Source organism: Ostrinia nubilalis, chromosome 14, assembly GCF_963855985.1.
Source record: "Ostrinia nubilalis chromosome 14, ilOstNubi1.1, whole genome shotgun sequence".
Taxonomy (NCBI): Eukaryota; Metazoa; Arthropoda; class Insecta; order Lepidoptera; family Crambidae; genus Ostrinia; species Ostrinia nubilalis.
Genome location: NC_087101.1, coordinates 7662190 through 7678440, shown reverse-complemented (window position 1 = coordinate 7678440; position 16251 = coordinate 7662190). Strand labels below are relative to the sequence as shown.

General features: G+C 37.8%; 1 protein-coding gene across 5 annotated transcripts in view; it reads right to left on the bottom strand.

Moving 5' to 3' along the window:
- Positions 1 to 83: 83 nt before the first annotated feature.
- The window catches only part of LOC135078077 (glycogen synthase kinase-3 beta), a 28639-nt gene continuing 12471 nt past the window's right edge, over positions 84 to 16251 (bottom strand). For 4 of the 5 annotated variants that reach the window (XM_063972640.1, XM_063972641.1, XM_063972642.1 and 1 more), the window contains 10 exons: positions 12203 to 12393; positions 11498 to 11581; positions 11274 to 11333; positions 9938 to 10048; positions 8312 to 8549; positions 7321 to 7418; positions 7013 to 7108; positions 4233 to 4426; positions 3037 to 3152; positions 84 to 2401 (listed from right to left, as the gene is read on the bottom strand). In XM_063972640.1, coding sequence (XP_063828710.1) covers positions 2352 to 2401; positions 3037 to 3152; positions 4233 to 4426; positions 7013 to 7108; positions 7321 to 7418; positions 8312 to 8549; positions 9938 to 10048; positions 11274 to 11333; positions 11498 to 11581; positions 12203 to 12393 — 1238 coding nt within the window. In that variant the 3' untranslated portion in view covers positions 84 to 2351. The remainder of the gene's footprint in view (positions 2402 to 3036; positions 3153 to 4232; positions 4427 to 7012; positions 7109 to 7320; positions 7419 to 8311; positions 8550 to 9937; positions 10049 to 11273; positions 11334 to 11497; positions 11582 to 12202; positions 12394 to 16251) is intronic. The other variant, XM_063972643.1, reaches the window with a different exon arrangement.

Below are 16251 nucleotides of genomic sequence, written 5' to 3'. Positions count from 1 at the left end.
GTGATGCATAAATGATGTAAGCTCGATTCACCGTCGTAACGCCCTTCAAGATAGAGCTCTAACTATAAATAAAAAAAACACGATTACTATTCATTTAATATTTACTTTTATAATGTTATTTTCATTCATAACTAACAACGATATGGGTGTTACGATGTATTCAAATTCAGTAAAACAAATATTAAAACAAATACAAATTTCACTCACTATTAAATTTAATATTACAGTTACAGTAATAAGAAAACTTTTACTTTTAAATAATTTGTATGTCATAACCCCATTTCGAACTATGTATTATTTTTATATGGGAAATTCTCATGTAGTAAACGTGCACGTAAATCGTGAAAGTGAGAATTCAGTGGGATAGAGACGTTCAATAACATCGCTTCAAACATTCAGGTCACTAGTATGTCTTATATTTTTTTACACAGAGGGTCTTAAGAAGCAACGTCGATTACAAAATTCATATTAGATAGACTTAATAAAAATATGCATATCTAAACTACCGTGTCCCTTAACGAGTCCGCAGCGGGCCGCGCCGCCTGGTGCGTCACGACTCACACCGTACAGATAATCATAATATTTACACGAATTATAAAAGGTGTCGGCAAATCAATAGCCTTACGACCACATCTAAGCTCCACTATGTGATTTGAAAACGGTGCGCCGAGCGCCTCTCTTAAGATACAATAATTTATACGTAATTAATAGTACATAGGTACATAAAGTAATACATAATTAGTTATGTGTTTAAAATTTCGAAGGTCCCAGCATAAATTACGTACGGGAATTGAACCCGCTAAACATGCTAGTATCAAAAGAAATATTAAAAATACGAAAAAACGATCATTTAGCATAATAGCGTTATGAATACAAAAAAGGCAGGTTATTGCTGCTAGTCAATCTAGCTAAGTCATTATGAAGCCAGACATGGTAACCATGACTTGGTCCAAATGAGAAATAGCCTCTCGGGGCGTCCAAATGTACACTTTGCTTATAATTCCACTTCATTGTCAATGAACTGTAAATTCATCAAGTCATGACGCGAGAACGAGAAAAAGCGCTTTCAATCAATAGCTAATCTCTAAGTGGAATTAGAAGCACAGCAAGACTCCCTGCTCAGTGAACATTCACAGCTGCCTTTATTTAACTCCGTACTAAGGTGGTGCAAAGGTATTGGACATTACACCGAGAAATTTATGCATACAGGCTACTTCTACACCATGAATACAAGATTCGTTAGTCTATACTTAAAGGTTTGCCTAATTTGTAACGGTATGCCGAATAGAAGTGCAAAATGAAATTACTCGAATTACTTAAAACTATGACAATGAAATTTATAGCATTATTTTAACATTCTCTCCATAGATGACTACTAATAACCATAGTGTTCTCAATGACAAATTTTATATTATAGAAATATCATTTATTGAATATAGAATACAATATTATCGAAAAACTATGTCGTTACATTAGGACACAGACAGTGCTATTAAATACATTACATTTATCCAGCACTGGATAAAATAAGGTACACCGCAATCAAAATGTTTATAACATACAAGTTGCCGAAAAAAAATACATATCTATACTGTAGTAATCTAAAATTTATATCCTCTGAATTGTTTATACATAGTATTCTGAGATATCGTTAATATTATAAATTATCTTGAGAGATCAGTTTATACTAGTTATAAAAATTTACAAGTATGCTCTCTATGAATGCAAAAAATGTTCCATGCTAAGTTTTATCGTTGAAATTACACTAGGCATACGTTTCTGAGTTAGTGATACGTTCCAACAATAAATACGCTAATGCACTACTGAATATGTCTTTCCTACTGATTACATGGCCCAAGCAAGGTAACGCTCCTCACTAAGTATCATGCGGCTATCTCTCAATAGGTGATTCTAGTGATACAAATATGTGACTGTCTCTCGCGCTGACTTCGCAGGAGCGGGTCGGTCTACGGATAAAGCGGAACATCTCGTCGTCGCAGACCTCGGATTACACTTGAAAACGAAACAAAACAATTTTATCGGACGATAATCTGTCGTATATCGAACGAGCGTCACTTCAAACTCAACAATTTTAAGGTATGTACATAAAGAGACGAATTTGAGCTTACAAAAGTACAAAGTGATCACATCGCGACGGTTCAGAGACTACGGCGGATTTACCGTTCGCCGACTACGACGGCTGAAGCATCGACGATTACACTACATTATCACACGATTACTCGCCGAAAACACCTATTATGCATTTAATTTTACCCGATGGCCAACACGAAAAAGGACTATCACTAAATAGCATACGACGGACTCGCGCGGAGTCGGCAGCGGCGCGGCGCCTACGACGCGCCCGGCGAGCCGCTCGGCCCGCTCGCGCCCGCGCTCTCGCCTGCAACAACCGGTTCGTCATTAGCGCGTGCTCGGACTCAAGTGTGAGACAATAAACATGGCTGCGTGGCTAATAGTGATGGTCAACTCGAGTAAGTAACTCGAGTTAACTCGAGTTGGGCGTAACTGGAACCCACTCGAGTTGAATTCTCTCTGACTTGGAACTTGCTGTCTGAACTGTAAACCGAATGGATCCGACATGGATAATTTGAGTGTTGAGATTATGTTCATTTGAAGTTAACTTTAAACTGCCGGTTATTGTTGTAGATTTTCGTGTTTTATGTTCTGTTTTTGAAAAATGACAAGTAATAATAAACATAAATATTTTTTTAAATTAAAATTCAAGCCAAAAATCCATGAATAAATTTTATTATTATATTTCAAACAATATTTTTTTCTTTCTTACTTTAGTTAACTAGTATGATTCTCCCAATACATAAATGATATGTCTTTAAACGTTAATACGAATATGAGGGAATAAACTGGTAAAAATAAGTAAAAAACTGACTTGTCCATCCAGTTAACTCGAGTTACGTAACTCGAGTTCAACCCGAGTTACGTGGTTTTTAACTCGGGTTAAATCGAGTTTTGTTTTTCCCGAGTTGGCCCATCACTAGTGGCTAAAATGCTAAGTACCTGTGGGCGTGTGCGCGTGGTCGGGCTGCGCCGCGGCGGCGGAGGCCCCGGGCGCGTCGGCGGCGGGCGCGGCGGTGGCGCGCGGCTTTAGGAAGTCGTTCAACGAGGGCTGGATGCTGCGGGGAGAGAGCAACGGTTAAAACGATCAGAATCAGAATCATCATTTATTTGCTATAAATGTGATACAGGAGATGGATACAGTTAATGGTTAAACCGTTTGGAACCGATCATTATTGATCAACAACAGTTAAGGTTTGAATACTTAAAAAATGACGTGGATTCGCTTTCGGCTGCGAAACATTGTTAAATAGTTGCACAATCCACGCCTATACACTATTGCTATGCTGCTTTTAGCAGACAGCAAGTTCCAATTCAATTACTTGCAGACTACTGCACAAGATGGCTAAGTTCTGATGGGCGAAGCCCATTTGATCTCTTACTCTATCGGAGCGGGACACGCATTAAGCGCCGTTGTCACAGCGGAACGGGGCGTGGATCACGTTAGCTCGTACTCTATTGGAGTATGATAAGACGGGACTCACCCGAGTTCGTACTTGGTTGTAGCAGATTTACAGCGTGAGACCTAGTGTGTCACAGTGAGACATGGCAGGGTTCAGCGGAGCTCGTAATTGGTCTTAGCAGATCTCACAGCATAAGATCTAGTGCGTCAAAGAGTGACAGGCGGAGCTCATCTGAGCTTGTACTTTATCGGAGCGGGACAGTAGGGCGGGGCTCACCTCAGCTCGCACTCTATCGGAGCGGGAACAGGGCGGGGCTCATCTAAGCTCGAATTGTATCAGATCGAAACAAAGCAGGGCTCATCTGAGCTCGTACTCTATCAGAGCGGGACAGGGCGGACTCAAGCTCGTACTTGGTCGGAGCTAATTTAAAGACTTAGGGCAGTGTTTTTCAACCTTTTTCATGATGCGACCCCCCTAGTATGAAAAAAAATTTTGCGACCCCCCCACCGTTCGCTTTTTTTTCATACCTTTTACAAAGATGTTGTCGGGACCGAATTCTTCAATCTATATAACATTTATGCATTTGCTTAATTAGATTTCGGATAAATCTAGCTTTAAAACTTTACTGATGTTTTTACTGAGGTAGTTTTTACGACCTCTCGCGACCCCCCTGTAGAGGCTTCGCGACCCCCCAGGTTGAAAAACACTGACCTAGGGCATCACAGCGGGACTCACCTGAGCTCGTACTCGGTGAAGTTGAACAGCGGCGGCAGCGGGCGGCCGTTGGGCAGGCGCGCGGCGGGCTCGCGCAGCTCGTCGAAGAAGCTGTGCGCGCACGCCTGCAGCGGCGACAGGCGCGCGCCCGGCGTGTACTCCAGCAGCCGCGACACCAGCGAGATCGCGTCGGGCGGCGTGCACGCGCGGAACACCTGCCGAACGGGACGGTTACATGACTGCGCACATCACTATTTATAATGTCAAACTAAAATTTTCCAGCCGCGACACCAGCGAGATCGCGTCGGGCGGCGTGCACGCGCGGAACACCTGCCGAACGGGACAGTTACAAGACTGCGCACATCACTATTTATTATGTCAAACTAATTTTTTTTTTGTTTGTACAGTCAGCGTCAAATAATTCGTGACAGCCAAAGTGGCCAAGTTGATAACACCACCTTATTCCAATTTTTAAGAGTAGGCGCACACCGTTGATTTTTAGTTGGCCGATAGTTGTGCCCGATTTTAAATTGTATGAAAAATCGGCCAAATCGAATCGGCGTAGTGTGCGCACTCCCATACATGCCCATATTGATCAACTGCCCGACTAAACTATCGGCCGACGAAAAATCAACGGTGTGCGCCTACTCTAACAAAGACGTTTTGCGAACTTATTGGCAACTGGGTGTCTGTTTGACGCTGACTGTATAGGCTAATTAAATTAGTTCTTACAAATTGTCAAATGCTCTTATGGAGCCTTTACATGTCTCATTGTTTTTTTGCCCTATCATTAACTTTCTATCGACCTCGCGAGCTCTGTGTTATTTAGTGACTTGTGAGGGGACGACGAAAGAATACATTCCCATAGATATTCGTGTAAACTCCACTTTTGAGTTTACTGTTAAGTCACTAAAATACATATAGGGATAGGAGAGAAGTCTTGGGGTGTGGAGGGGTAAAGTTGAGTCTTCAAAGGTACGAACCTGGATAGCAATTATTGACACTGATTGGCCAAAGAAATTGTCAAAACACAGCAGTATTATAAACAGCTGGTAATAAAATAAGAAATCGACTAGCTCAACAAATGCATATACTATAAAAATTAAGGAGTAAAAAATAAGGTCCGATATTGAAAGTGGCAACAATGTTTTCTATACCATCGCAAAGAAACACTACTGAAACTAACATGGGCGTGACTTGTCATTGAAGCCGAACTTACACGCGTTTCTTTGGTTTAGTTTCGTATTTTTTATTTAATTTCAGAATTTCATATAAATGTAGGATTAAGGTCATAATAACGAAGTAAGATTATGCAGAATAAGCAAACCTTTCCAATCACACTCGAAACAGTGTTAGCCGAAACAAAGACATCATTTCATGAGCAACAAGGACAAAAGGACGATATTTACACAGTTAATAGTTAGGTGACATGAAATCGATGACATGATTTAGCACGCTTGGTGTACGAGTATAAAGGAGGCACTACGCTAAATGTCTATGTAGGCCGCTATAGCCTCCCTTTACTATATCGCAGACGATTGAAACCACAATATCTGAAAAACAAATGCACACCAAACACCAACAAACAATTTGCAATAAAACAGCGTAACTGATTAGTTGTAACTTTCTAGTAACTCATGCCAAAGGCTGTAAACGGCTAAATACCTCCATTGCGTAAATTTTAAGTTGTTTAGTCACAAAAATGTTTTGTATCGCAATCTTATCGTTAGGTAAGAGTTCAGTAATTGTGATCACGTAAAACAACCACTCGATAGATAGTTGAGCTTCGACAAATACCAGAAACATTATCGGCGTTGTCTCAATAAGATAAATAGACCCAACTCTTATCTTTGTTACTTTTGATATGGTCGGCAAGAAACAAATGACACAAAAAATGGAAACGGAAACTTTTTGTGATGTTAAAGTCAGGCAGTGAACTAGTTTTCAAAATAACCGAAAGTATTTTAGCAATTATTATCTGGAAAATTATCTTTCGCATATTTGTAGGCATTGCAAAGCACTTGAACTGCAGTTTATCATGATAAACTAACTAATAAAATGGCGGTATGATACAGAACAGTAACACTATGTACCTATTATCATCATTATAAACTAACTAGTACATCTTTATTTATACAACCCAAAACCCAAGAAATACATTGAATTACAAATTATATGAAAAATTTTCGGCTGAATCTTTAGTGGAAACTCGTATATAATATTATTATTATGCATCATGGTCACAATTCCTGAAAACTATTCCATTTAAGATTTTGGAGGCATTTAGGTAAAGTTTCGTATACCAATATCTTACTCGGATGCGCTGGTGTTTAGTGCCACACTTGGGCATGGACATTCGCTCCAACATGTACTGGAATGATGTGCGGGCTTTTTAATCACATACTAAACTAACTGATGGATGATAATATCATGATTCAACTGTTGTGTCGATGATAAAATTACCCAATCCACAAAGAACACAAGTTTCTGCTTATATTCAAATGTGTATGATGATTTTTGAAGCTTTTTATTCAATATCCCTTCGGAAAGGCATGGAGCAAAAAATCAGAATGAGGAAGTAGGAAGTGTTACTCAAGTAAAAACTTTTTATAGTTGCTCCATAACAAAAACACGACGAGGAACTAGATCTACATTATGATAAACACATTAACCTCCTTTACTCCGTGCGGATGGGTAAAAACATCAATAATTATGATGATAATAATATACATTATTATGAATGACACTTTTTACCAAATGCTGATGGTAGAATGATAGTGTAAATTAAAATCAAAATTTACCTTTCCCCAAGGGTGGCTCTTGATTTGAGGGAATTTGAATTCAGTGTAGTTCGGGTTCATCTCTCGAATTTGTTCTCGTGTAGGCGTACCTAGGACCTGTAAAATTTGCAAACGACTTAATATTTACATCTTACATTTTGACGAAACACAATAGGTGCCGATAGCATCACAAAAAGATATGATAATGAAGGCGAATAGTCTTACAAGGACGATACATAATTTACAATGATAAAAGATAACAAAAGACTATCATTGTCCTCGCCGGCATTTGTGTATTGCAAAGTAACGCGTGTAGATAAGTCAAGTACCTTGATGATCTCAACGAGTTGATCAACGCCAGAGTCGCCAGGGAATATCGGTTGTCCCAGTAACAATTCTGCTACGACGCAACCCGCGCTCCACACGTCTGGAAAGAATGCATAATTATAAAATAATGCCATCTTACAAGTCAACTTCAATACTGAGATGTCAAATCTAGTAATAATTTAGGGAAAAACATCAAACTAACCGAATAATGGTTGGAACTTGTAGTGCTAATAACAAATACAAATGGAAAAATAAACAATTCCTTAAAGGATATTTCGCGCATGTGCGTTAATTGGAGTTAATAAGATAAACAGAACTGTATCACAAGTACGGAGCGGACCATACTCGAGATATCGTGTTATATGACTCAATATGAAAACAGATTAAACAAGAAAAAAAGTTATAGCTTAGTTGTATTGTATGTGAACTTGTATGGATTCTCGTTTACGTCAGCTTACATTGCGTATTAGATTCCTAGGTGGAAAATTTTCGAGTCATATCAGTAAATAGAAGGGGAAAAGAGCTCGAAACACGCACTAATTACAGAAAATGTAGCCAGTTCAAGTAGTGAATTACTTTCAGTAGCCAGGATGTATGGTCCATACTGTGTCTCTTTCAGTCTGTTGGTTCAGAGTGGATTTGAAGAAAAAGTAGTGGCCAACCTTTCTATAAAAGTTATCGAGCCGTCCAGAGGAGTATAACTAGGTTTTCATCATCATCATCATCTCAAATATAGGACGTCCACTGCTGAACATAGGCCTCCCCCAATGCATTGCACCCGGTTGGTAGCGGCCTACGTCCAGCGTCTTCCCGCTACCTTTATGATGTCGTCGGTCCACCTTGTGGGTGGACGTCCCACGCTGCGTTTACCGGTACGCGGCCTCCACTCCAGAACCTTGCTGCCTCATCGGCCGTCAGTTCTACGTACTATGTGCCCTGCCCACTAGGTTAAGATAACTAGGTTTTAGTGCAGTAATATTACCGAAGACCTACCTATTTTAGTTGTGTAGTCTATGGCGCCGAAGATGAGTTCGGGAGCGCGGTAGTATCGCGAGCAGATATACGAGACGTTGGGCTCCCCGCGCACGAGGTGCTTGGCGGAGCCGAAGTCGCACAACTTGAGCACGCCAGTCTTCGGGTCGAGGAGCAGGTTCTGCGGCTTGATGTCTCGGTGGCAGATGCCCAGCGAGTGGATGTATGCGAGGCTTCTGAACAACTGATACATGTATAGCTGCGGAACAACAATTGTGTGAGTATGCTTATAGCAAAAGGCACCAAATGGGCTACTCCGAAACGCAATTTACGTAGTTTCGGATCTGTCTCCGTCGCTCATGTTAGCATCTCGCTTAGCGAGAGGGATGGCAACATTGGAAACTTCGTATAGCATTTTTCGGAGTAAACCCCGCAGTTCATTGGCTACATGCAGCTTGTTTAAATGCAAAACGTTCAAAATTAAAGCACTCTCTGCCTAAAGAAGTAAATGAAACCATTTTACATTTTATTCACGTCCCTTTTTAACAAAGGAGAACAGAAATAGCGCATACTAACTAAGTTTATTACATTGCCTTCTACTGACAAACAAAGTTGACTATAAGAACAAAATTAGATAAAACCTCACCTTCACAAACTGATATTTTACATTGGGTGATATTGCATGCTTGTTTTTACATTTCAATGTTATGCTATATTAAAAATATTACTCAACAGCAATTGATTTATGTCAAGGATTAACACGATTTCATATCCACAATGTGCATCTTGATTTTAGTTAAAGTTTTATAATTTTGTATACTCTGGTCAGCGAGCACGTAGAATTTTGTCCAATGACCCCAAGCTACCCATCCTTATCGCTCGCGCATAATTATGTTGCTATCGCGCTCGCACACTCACTGCGGGTGCCAGTCGCACAGTCGCGACAGCAATATAATTACGCGCGAGCGATAAGGATGGGTAGCTAGGGGTCATTGGACAAAATTCTACGTGCTCACGGACCGAGCTTGAGTGCGAATGTTCATTTGTAAATCATGACTACGAGATCATAGCCCGAAGTAAAGGAGTAAAGAGAGTAAAATAATGCGCGTGTCAAATGACGCTATACAACAAACAGACGATGAAAATGAGTCAATATTCACCAAATTATCGTGAAAAATAACGCACACTTTTTATCACGAACTATTTTATACAAAAAAATATAATAAACCGAATATTAGTGTATTTATTCAGTACCTACATTTAATTTGTTGACAAAATAAATAGTTTCATAAAATGTAAAGCTTATTAAATTATATTTTAAATCATACAAAAGTACAGCACCTGCGCGGTAATTACTAGGAAAAACGCACGCGTGTGTAATAAATACCTAAGCTTAATTATGAACCTAAGAACTGTAAAATAATAGTCACTACAAGCAGGTGTATTAAAAATATGTAACAATTAGAGTATAACAAATTGCGTCAATGATAAAAAGTTTATTAGATAATACTTACATTTTTATATTAAAGGGGTGATTATTACATTATTGTGTGCACTTGATTTCAAATAATGATACATAATTAAATCTGGCAGAGAGTTAGTTATTGGAAATAGTAAAGAAATTATTAAAAATAAATAAGTACATACCTTTATAAAACTAATGGGTATTGTTTGTTCATCTTTGGAGTAATGACGTGCCACTTTGTACACAGTCTCTGGTATATACTCCAGCACCAAATTCAGGTACACTTCATCCTTCTGCAAAAACAAAAGTATTACACCACCCACCTTCAAAGCGTAAAGAACTTTAAGATTATAATAATATGCGAACTTGGATTTAACATAATTAGAGAGTAATTAATAATGGAATCTTTTGGCAAGAATGAATTGTTATAATTACAAAAAAATAGAACAGGGAATTGCAAACCAATCTGAAATCAATCCAATTTTCAAACAGGCAAAAATAATATCTCTAGGTTGTGTCATATCCATTCATGGTCATATTTCAGAGAACGATGCATTAAAAGCAAATCAAAAGTGCAAAAAGTTTAACACAAAGTGGTTTATGGATGAGAGAGAGATAGCGAGTATTCCGTCGATTCGATTTCACAGTTGGCCCGGGGCCAAAGGATCTAGGTTCGTGTTTAAATAGTCATAAGAATTACCTACTACAGTCTGGGAGTTAGGCCTTGAACTACACGCATAAAAAATGCATAAGGCATTTTATCGTCAACATTAGCAAAATAGGTAACGGTTTTTCTTATTACGAAACATATTTTGCTAATCATTTAGCCGTACTCGTGGCCCTACCATTCAAAGCAATCTTCACTATCAAACTAATCATATTACTGGCAATATACTTGAATTTGTACCATTAAAATGTAATAAACGGGTTTATTTTATTTATGTTTCAACCGTGAAAAGTTTTTAATATGTATTTCATGTATGTAGGTAGATATACCTATGCCGCAGTTGCGGGAACTGAAAAACTTAGGCGTTTAAACAGATACTAAAATATCGTAGTCAAAAACCTTATGCATTTTCTATGAGAGTTTACCTACTCTTAAAATATTTATATAACATTGAATGTGGGACAATGAAAAATGGTGTAACAATGACACGATAGAAGCCGCCGTTCAAAAACAAAAATAAGCAAGCAACAACTCCGATGGTTCTGACGATGCCATGTATGTTTTGGCGATGATGGTGAATGATCGTGTCATCGAGCATCAACTGGTAGTAAAGCCGACCTCATGACGAAAGAAAATGGTGACGTGACCAGAACTCGTTCTGAATTATGCACACAACTGTTCGACTGGCCCCGGAGTTACCGATCGATAGTTTGCAAACTCAAAAGCGTGACTACATTGTTAATATGTATCAAGACTCAACAATTATTGTTCGGTAACCCTTGCCAAAACACTTGTAGACCTAAGTTGTGCGTTAGCACACTAGCGCAACAATCTGAATGGTTCTGACATACTGCGACTTCAAGACTCTGCATTGCGTTTAATAGTGAGCTCACTGCCGCGGGCACTGCCGCCTCCCCCAAATAAAACACACAAATAACATACCCTTAATATACCAAACTGTATTACACATTATGCACAATAATAATCACATTTCATTAAAGAGCAATATTATAAATAAGTAAATAAATAGATTATAAAGTTACAACTAATTATAAAGTAATGTAACAATAATTACCTTTTCACCACTAGAGTAAAAGAAGTATTTCAATTTTACGATATTACAATGCTCCAGTCGTCGCATAATCTGAAGTTCACGATTCTGTAAACCAAGAGTAACATTACATTAAAGTATACATTCCACTTCCAGAAACTGTAACTGTTTTTATTTAACAAAAAATAAGTTAGTGTGATGATGATTGATCGTTCGGTTAATGATAACAAAGAAATTAATTAGAAGAACTATCTATATTAGTTCTACAACAATTACTTTGATGATTAAATACTGTAATATCAAGAAGGAAGGAATATGCATGAAACATTTCGACTAATTTATCGAAAAACATACTAAAATAAATAAAATAGAAAAATGTATAATACAGAATATGGATAGAAAAACAAATAAATATGTGGAACTAATTTTTAACGACGAAACGAAATAACGATGCAACTACTTTCCAGACTACTACTTACAGCTTCGAGCTACTTCTTTATCACTAACAACTTGAAGCTAATCTAGATATTATAAGAAAAACACAATTATTAATTTTACCTTTGCATAGCTAAAAAGTCTTGCATATTCCTTATTACTTCTATAAAAACTAGGAACTACTTCTGGTACTAGGTAGTCAGTTGATAGGTACGATGAATTGAAAATTAATTAGAATTTAGAATTAAATGTAGATTTTTAGTAATGAAATAGCGGAATGTAGTTCCTACTCACCTTAAACCTCTTGTCTTGGAGCACCTTTTTGATGGCTATGAGTTCGCCGGTGTCGCAGAGTTTGGCCTGGTAGACGACGCCGAAGCTGCCGTTGCCGATGAGCTTCATGTCGGCATAGCTCACCTCCTGCGGCCGGTCGGGGCCTTGCCCCGGCGTCGCCACCACAGTCGTCACCTTCGAGCCGTCCTTGCCTGCAAAACCGAAAAGTTAACCATCAAAAACAGGCAACAAGTACCTACCTACGCAGCTACGGCGACGTTTCGTGACGACAACGCCGGCATGCGGGCCACGCGAATTTCATTTCGACACGCACAATGGAATTATAAAGTAGCTGTCTGTCTAGTAAGGGAGAAAGTTATTTTAAACAGTGGGTATGCCAGACTTTATTCATTTTAGTCATTTCTAGCTGTAACCCAAAATACCTCTTATTCAACAACCCGCTAAGACCTATGTCCATTGATTCCTTTGATTCCCAGTAAAGGAGAGACTGATCAGTATACTCGTATTGAATAGTCGTAAAAGACACTGACATGGATTAGATAGAAATAATCATTGGCGTCCACTGTCTAATAAGACATTATAGAAACAATCAATAAAAGATGACCTAGCGTGGTGGTGCGCGTTCCATGCAACGCCAGCTAAGTTTATGGTTCAAATCAAGGTAAAAGAGGTAGTAAATAATGTAAGTGAGAATTGCCAGATTACGGCTATTAGTTTATCAATAATACTCGTGCTCTTCAGATTAAAATTGGCTCATAATAGCTAGGATTATTGTAACCCGTAACGTTTTACCATCAATCGCCTGCGAAGCTACGAGGTGATTTTGAGAAAGTTGAAAAAGGTGATTATCAAATTGTGATGCCTTTCTGAGATTTGTGCTAACGAAGTTAAGTTTTTACTGCTTTTACCAATTTTGCCATCATGCATAATTTGTGTGATAGTTTAGTTAAGTTTCCTAATAATTATGATGAATCGATCGAATATATTCAAAATGACTAGTATACTAAGTAAAATTATGATATCATTTGGAATTTATACCTCTCATTAAAGTTCTTAGTATGTGTGATACCTCCTATATCCCATCTTATGTTTCGTAAACTAGGTATTGTGTTGTGATATTATCTGACACTATCTGTTAAAAATGTGTTTTTGTCTCACGCATAATGTTCGTCTTACTTTATACTGAGAAGTTTTAAACATTTGTTATCAATTAGAATTATAACAACATTGGTATCTTATTTGGGTTAATTCAATTATGAGTGCCAAGCTAACGCACACGAATAGTTAGTTCTAATTTAGAGAATCTTAGATCCTATTGAAAAAAGAAAGACATTCAACAATAAAGAATCGTAATGAAATTAATAAAACATCGTGTTGTGCGTCGACGTCATTCACGATTGCTACTACTTTTAGCACTATAATTATAGTTGGTGAAAATGGGTCTGGCAAAGCAATAACTTAATGATACTTTCTCTGAATTCTTACGATGGAAGAACGACCAGTCGACCACATTATTGACAAGTGATCTTACACAACTATACGAACGACCTCTCTCTAATGCAATTTAGTCCTAACTAATGACGCAAATGAATCCGCTTCGCTGACAGTAACGCATATAGCAGCAGTTTGTTACACTTCTACAAATAATACGAGTTCATCAAATACAATGTTTTGAATCATAAAAATATGTTAGTTATCAAGTAATACGCTATCTAACTATTACACATTTAAGTACAGATAAACTTTCAACCTTCCTCGATAATTTCATTGGTTATCATGATTTAACTGACATTTCAGAAAAAAATATCACAAAAGTAATGTTAATGTAACATAAATGAAAATACACGTCACATGCAATTCATGGCCCTCGGGATTGTTTGTCATGGATAAGTAACAACTACCACAGATTAACAATATCACTGGCGCATTTTGTAGAGGCAAGTGGACGTCGGAATTTAAGGACCGATTTCATGGTTCCTTTCAAAGTTTGAAATAGTTATTTGACATAACGCTTTACAGAGAAAGGTTACCATTTATCAGCCATCAGAGGTGGAATTGTGTAAAGCAATCGTAATCATTTGACAGTTCATAACGTACGATTATGCTGTCAAACGCTTTGTATAATTGACTTAATCGTACGTTATGAACTGTCAAATGATAACGATTGCTTTACACAATTCCACCTCAGATCTTTATCAGAGACCTGTGAAACCAAAAGTTGTAGTTTATGTGACATATAAGTTTTTCATAGACTACCTATCAGAATTTTATTGGCACGTGGTGAAACCGGTGACTAGGTGATATACTCACACGGAAATACTGGCTGATAAAATCTACTAACTATAATTAAAACATATCGATGCTCGTTAGGTTCCGACGATACAAAGTTAGGTGAAATCGGCTGCAATATTTAATTACTTATACGAAAAATTTTGAATTAATAATTAAATTAATAATTGGCACACAATTAAAACCTTCAGACTTGTTGACGAGTTTGAAAACAAAATCCACTTTAATTCTTGTTAGTTGGCGTCACAATAATAATGCATCAAGTTGTAGGTGCAATTACACAAATCGACAAATTGGGCCAACCCAGCAAACAAATTAAATAAGTCAGGGTTATTCGTCCAATTGACCGACCGATGCGGAACGATATTGGCGATTATAGCACCCACTGTTGTAGGTAGGTACTCCTCACTGATTAAATTGATAGAAAACACTTCTGATGCATAGTGGTTTGCAATTGAATAATTAATACAGAATGTCTTAGTTCTTTTGGTATTTTATTTTCAAATATTCCGTCTAACTGCTATCACCGTTAACGACTCGACTGAAATAACACGCAGTAGCTACCTCAACCAGCGATAAGTAAATTGTATATGAAAAAATATTTAGTTGAAGCGATATCTACATTTTGTTTAAATTTTTCGTCTTTGTTTTAATGAAAACATTAAAATTTAAGAAATTAGCCACTATTGAAAAATAAACTGGGCAATATTACTAATGCATCTGTTATCTCAGTGTTACTGTAAGTACTAATCACTACAGTTTAAAAGTAAATAAAATGCTTTTATGTTGCGTACATTGTACCTGACTTGAAGAAATTAAAATCATAATTTGTAAATCCAATAAAGGACACCTCATTTTTACGTTTAGTCTAGGGTCTCTGTTTGCATTGCCGATTGTAGTCAATCGTCGTCTACCACCAAACAATCGCTTCTATGTAAATAATGGCATTCGTTCTGTAAAATGATCTTACTTATAAAAAGCTTACTACAATTGTTACTTAGATTTCCGGTGTATAAAAACAGCTAACAGTATTCAGGAACTGTCTTTTATTTGTTAAGCGCGTCTTAAAAACACATTACAAAAAGCAAACGTTAAAATCTTATTGGTCAAACTCTAGTTTGATAAACTCGGCTATTCATTTAGAAAGTTTAAATACCGGAGTACGCACACTGAATGGCTACACACAAAATTGTCCTATAATGGTTTGGCTAATAAATTATTCAACTTGAAACAGGATGGCGGAGTTTTAATTTGATAGAAACTTGTAGGGCTTTGAACAGCGCTGACCACTTCGATGGCGTCATTAATTAGGCTAGCTAGTTCATCTGTGCCGCGACTTCATCAATCAATCAATTCTACGCTTCTCGTTGGTGGTCGGGTACAGTGCGAGTGCAGTGGGGTTACTAATTAATTACTATGAAGCGTGTGTTCATTCGTGACGAGCACAGCAATCGAGACTCAAAGAAACCGATTGGTCACGCACACTCAATTTGGGGTACCTAGTACTCCAATGCAGCCTTGGAATCATAAGTCAGGTGTGGTATCAATCACACCAGTACAATTCCCTTATTTGGTTGGAATAAAGAGGGCGAGATATCAATCATGCCATGGAAGACCGAAGTGCCGCACCCACCTAGCAACCCTTATTGACGCAAGCCCTAACGCACTCCACCCTTGTTTAACAGCATTCTTTCCGAGTACTTTCTGTTTATTTATAGAAATCCAATAGCTATTACCACGGTGTATAAAAAATATGATGT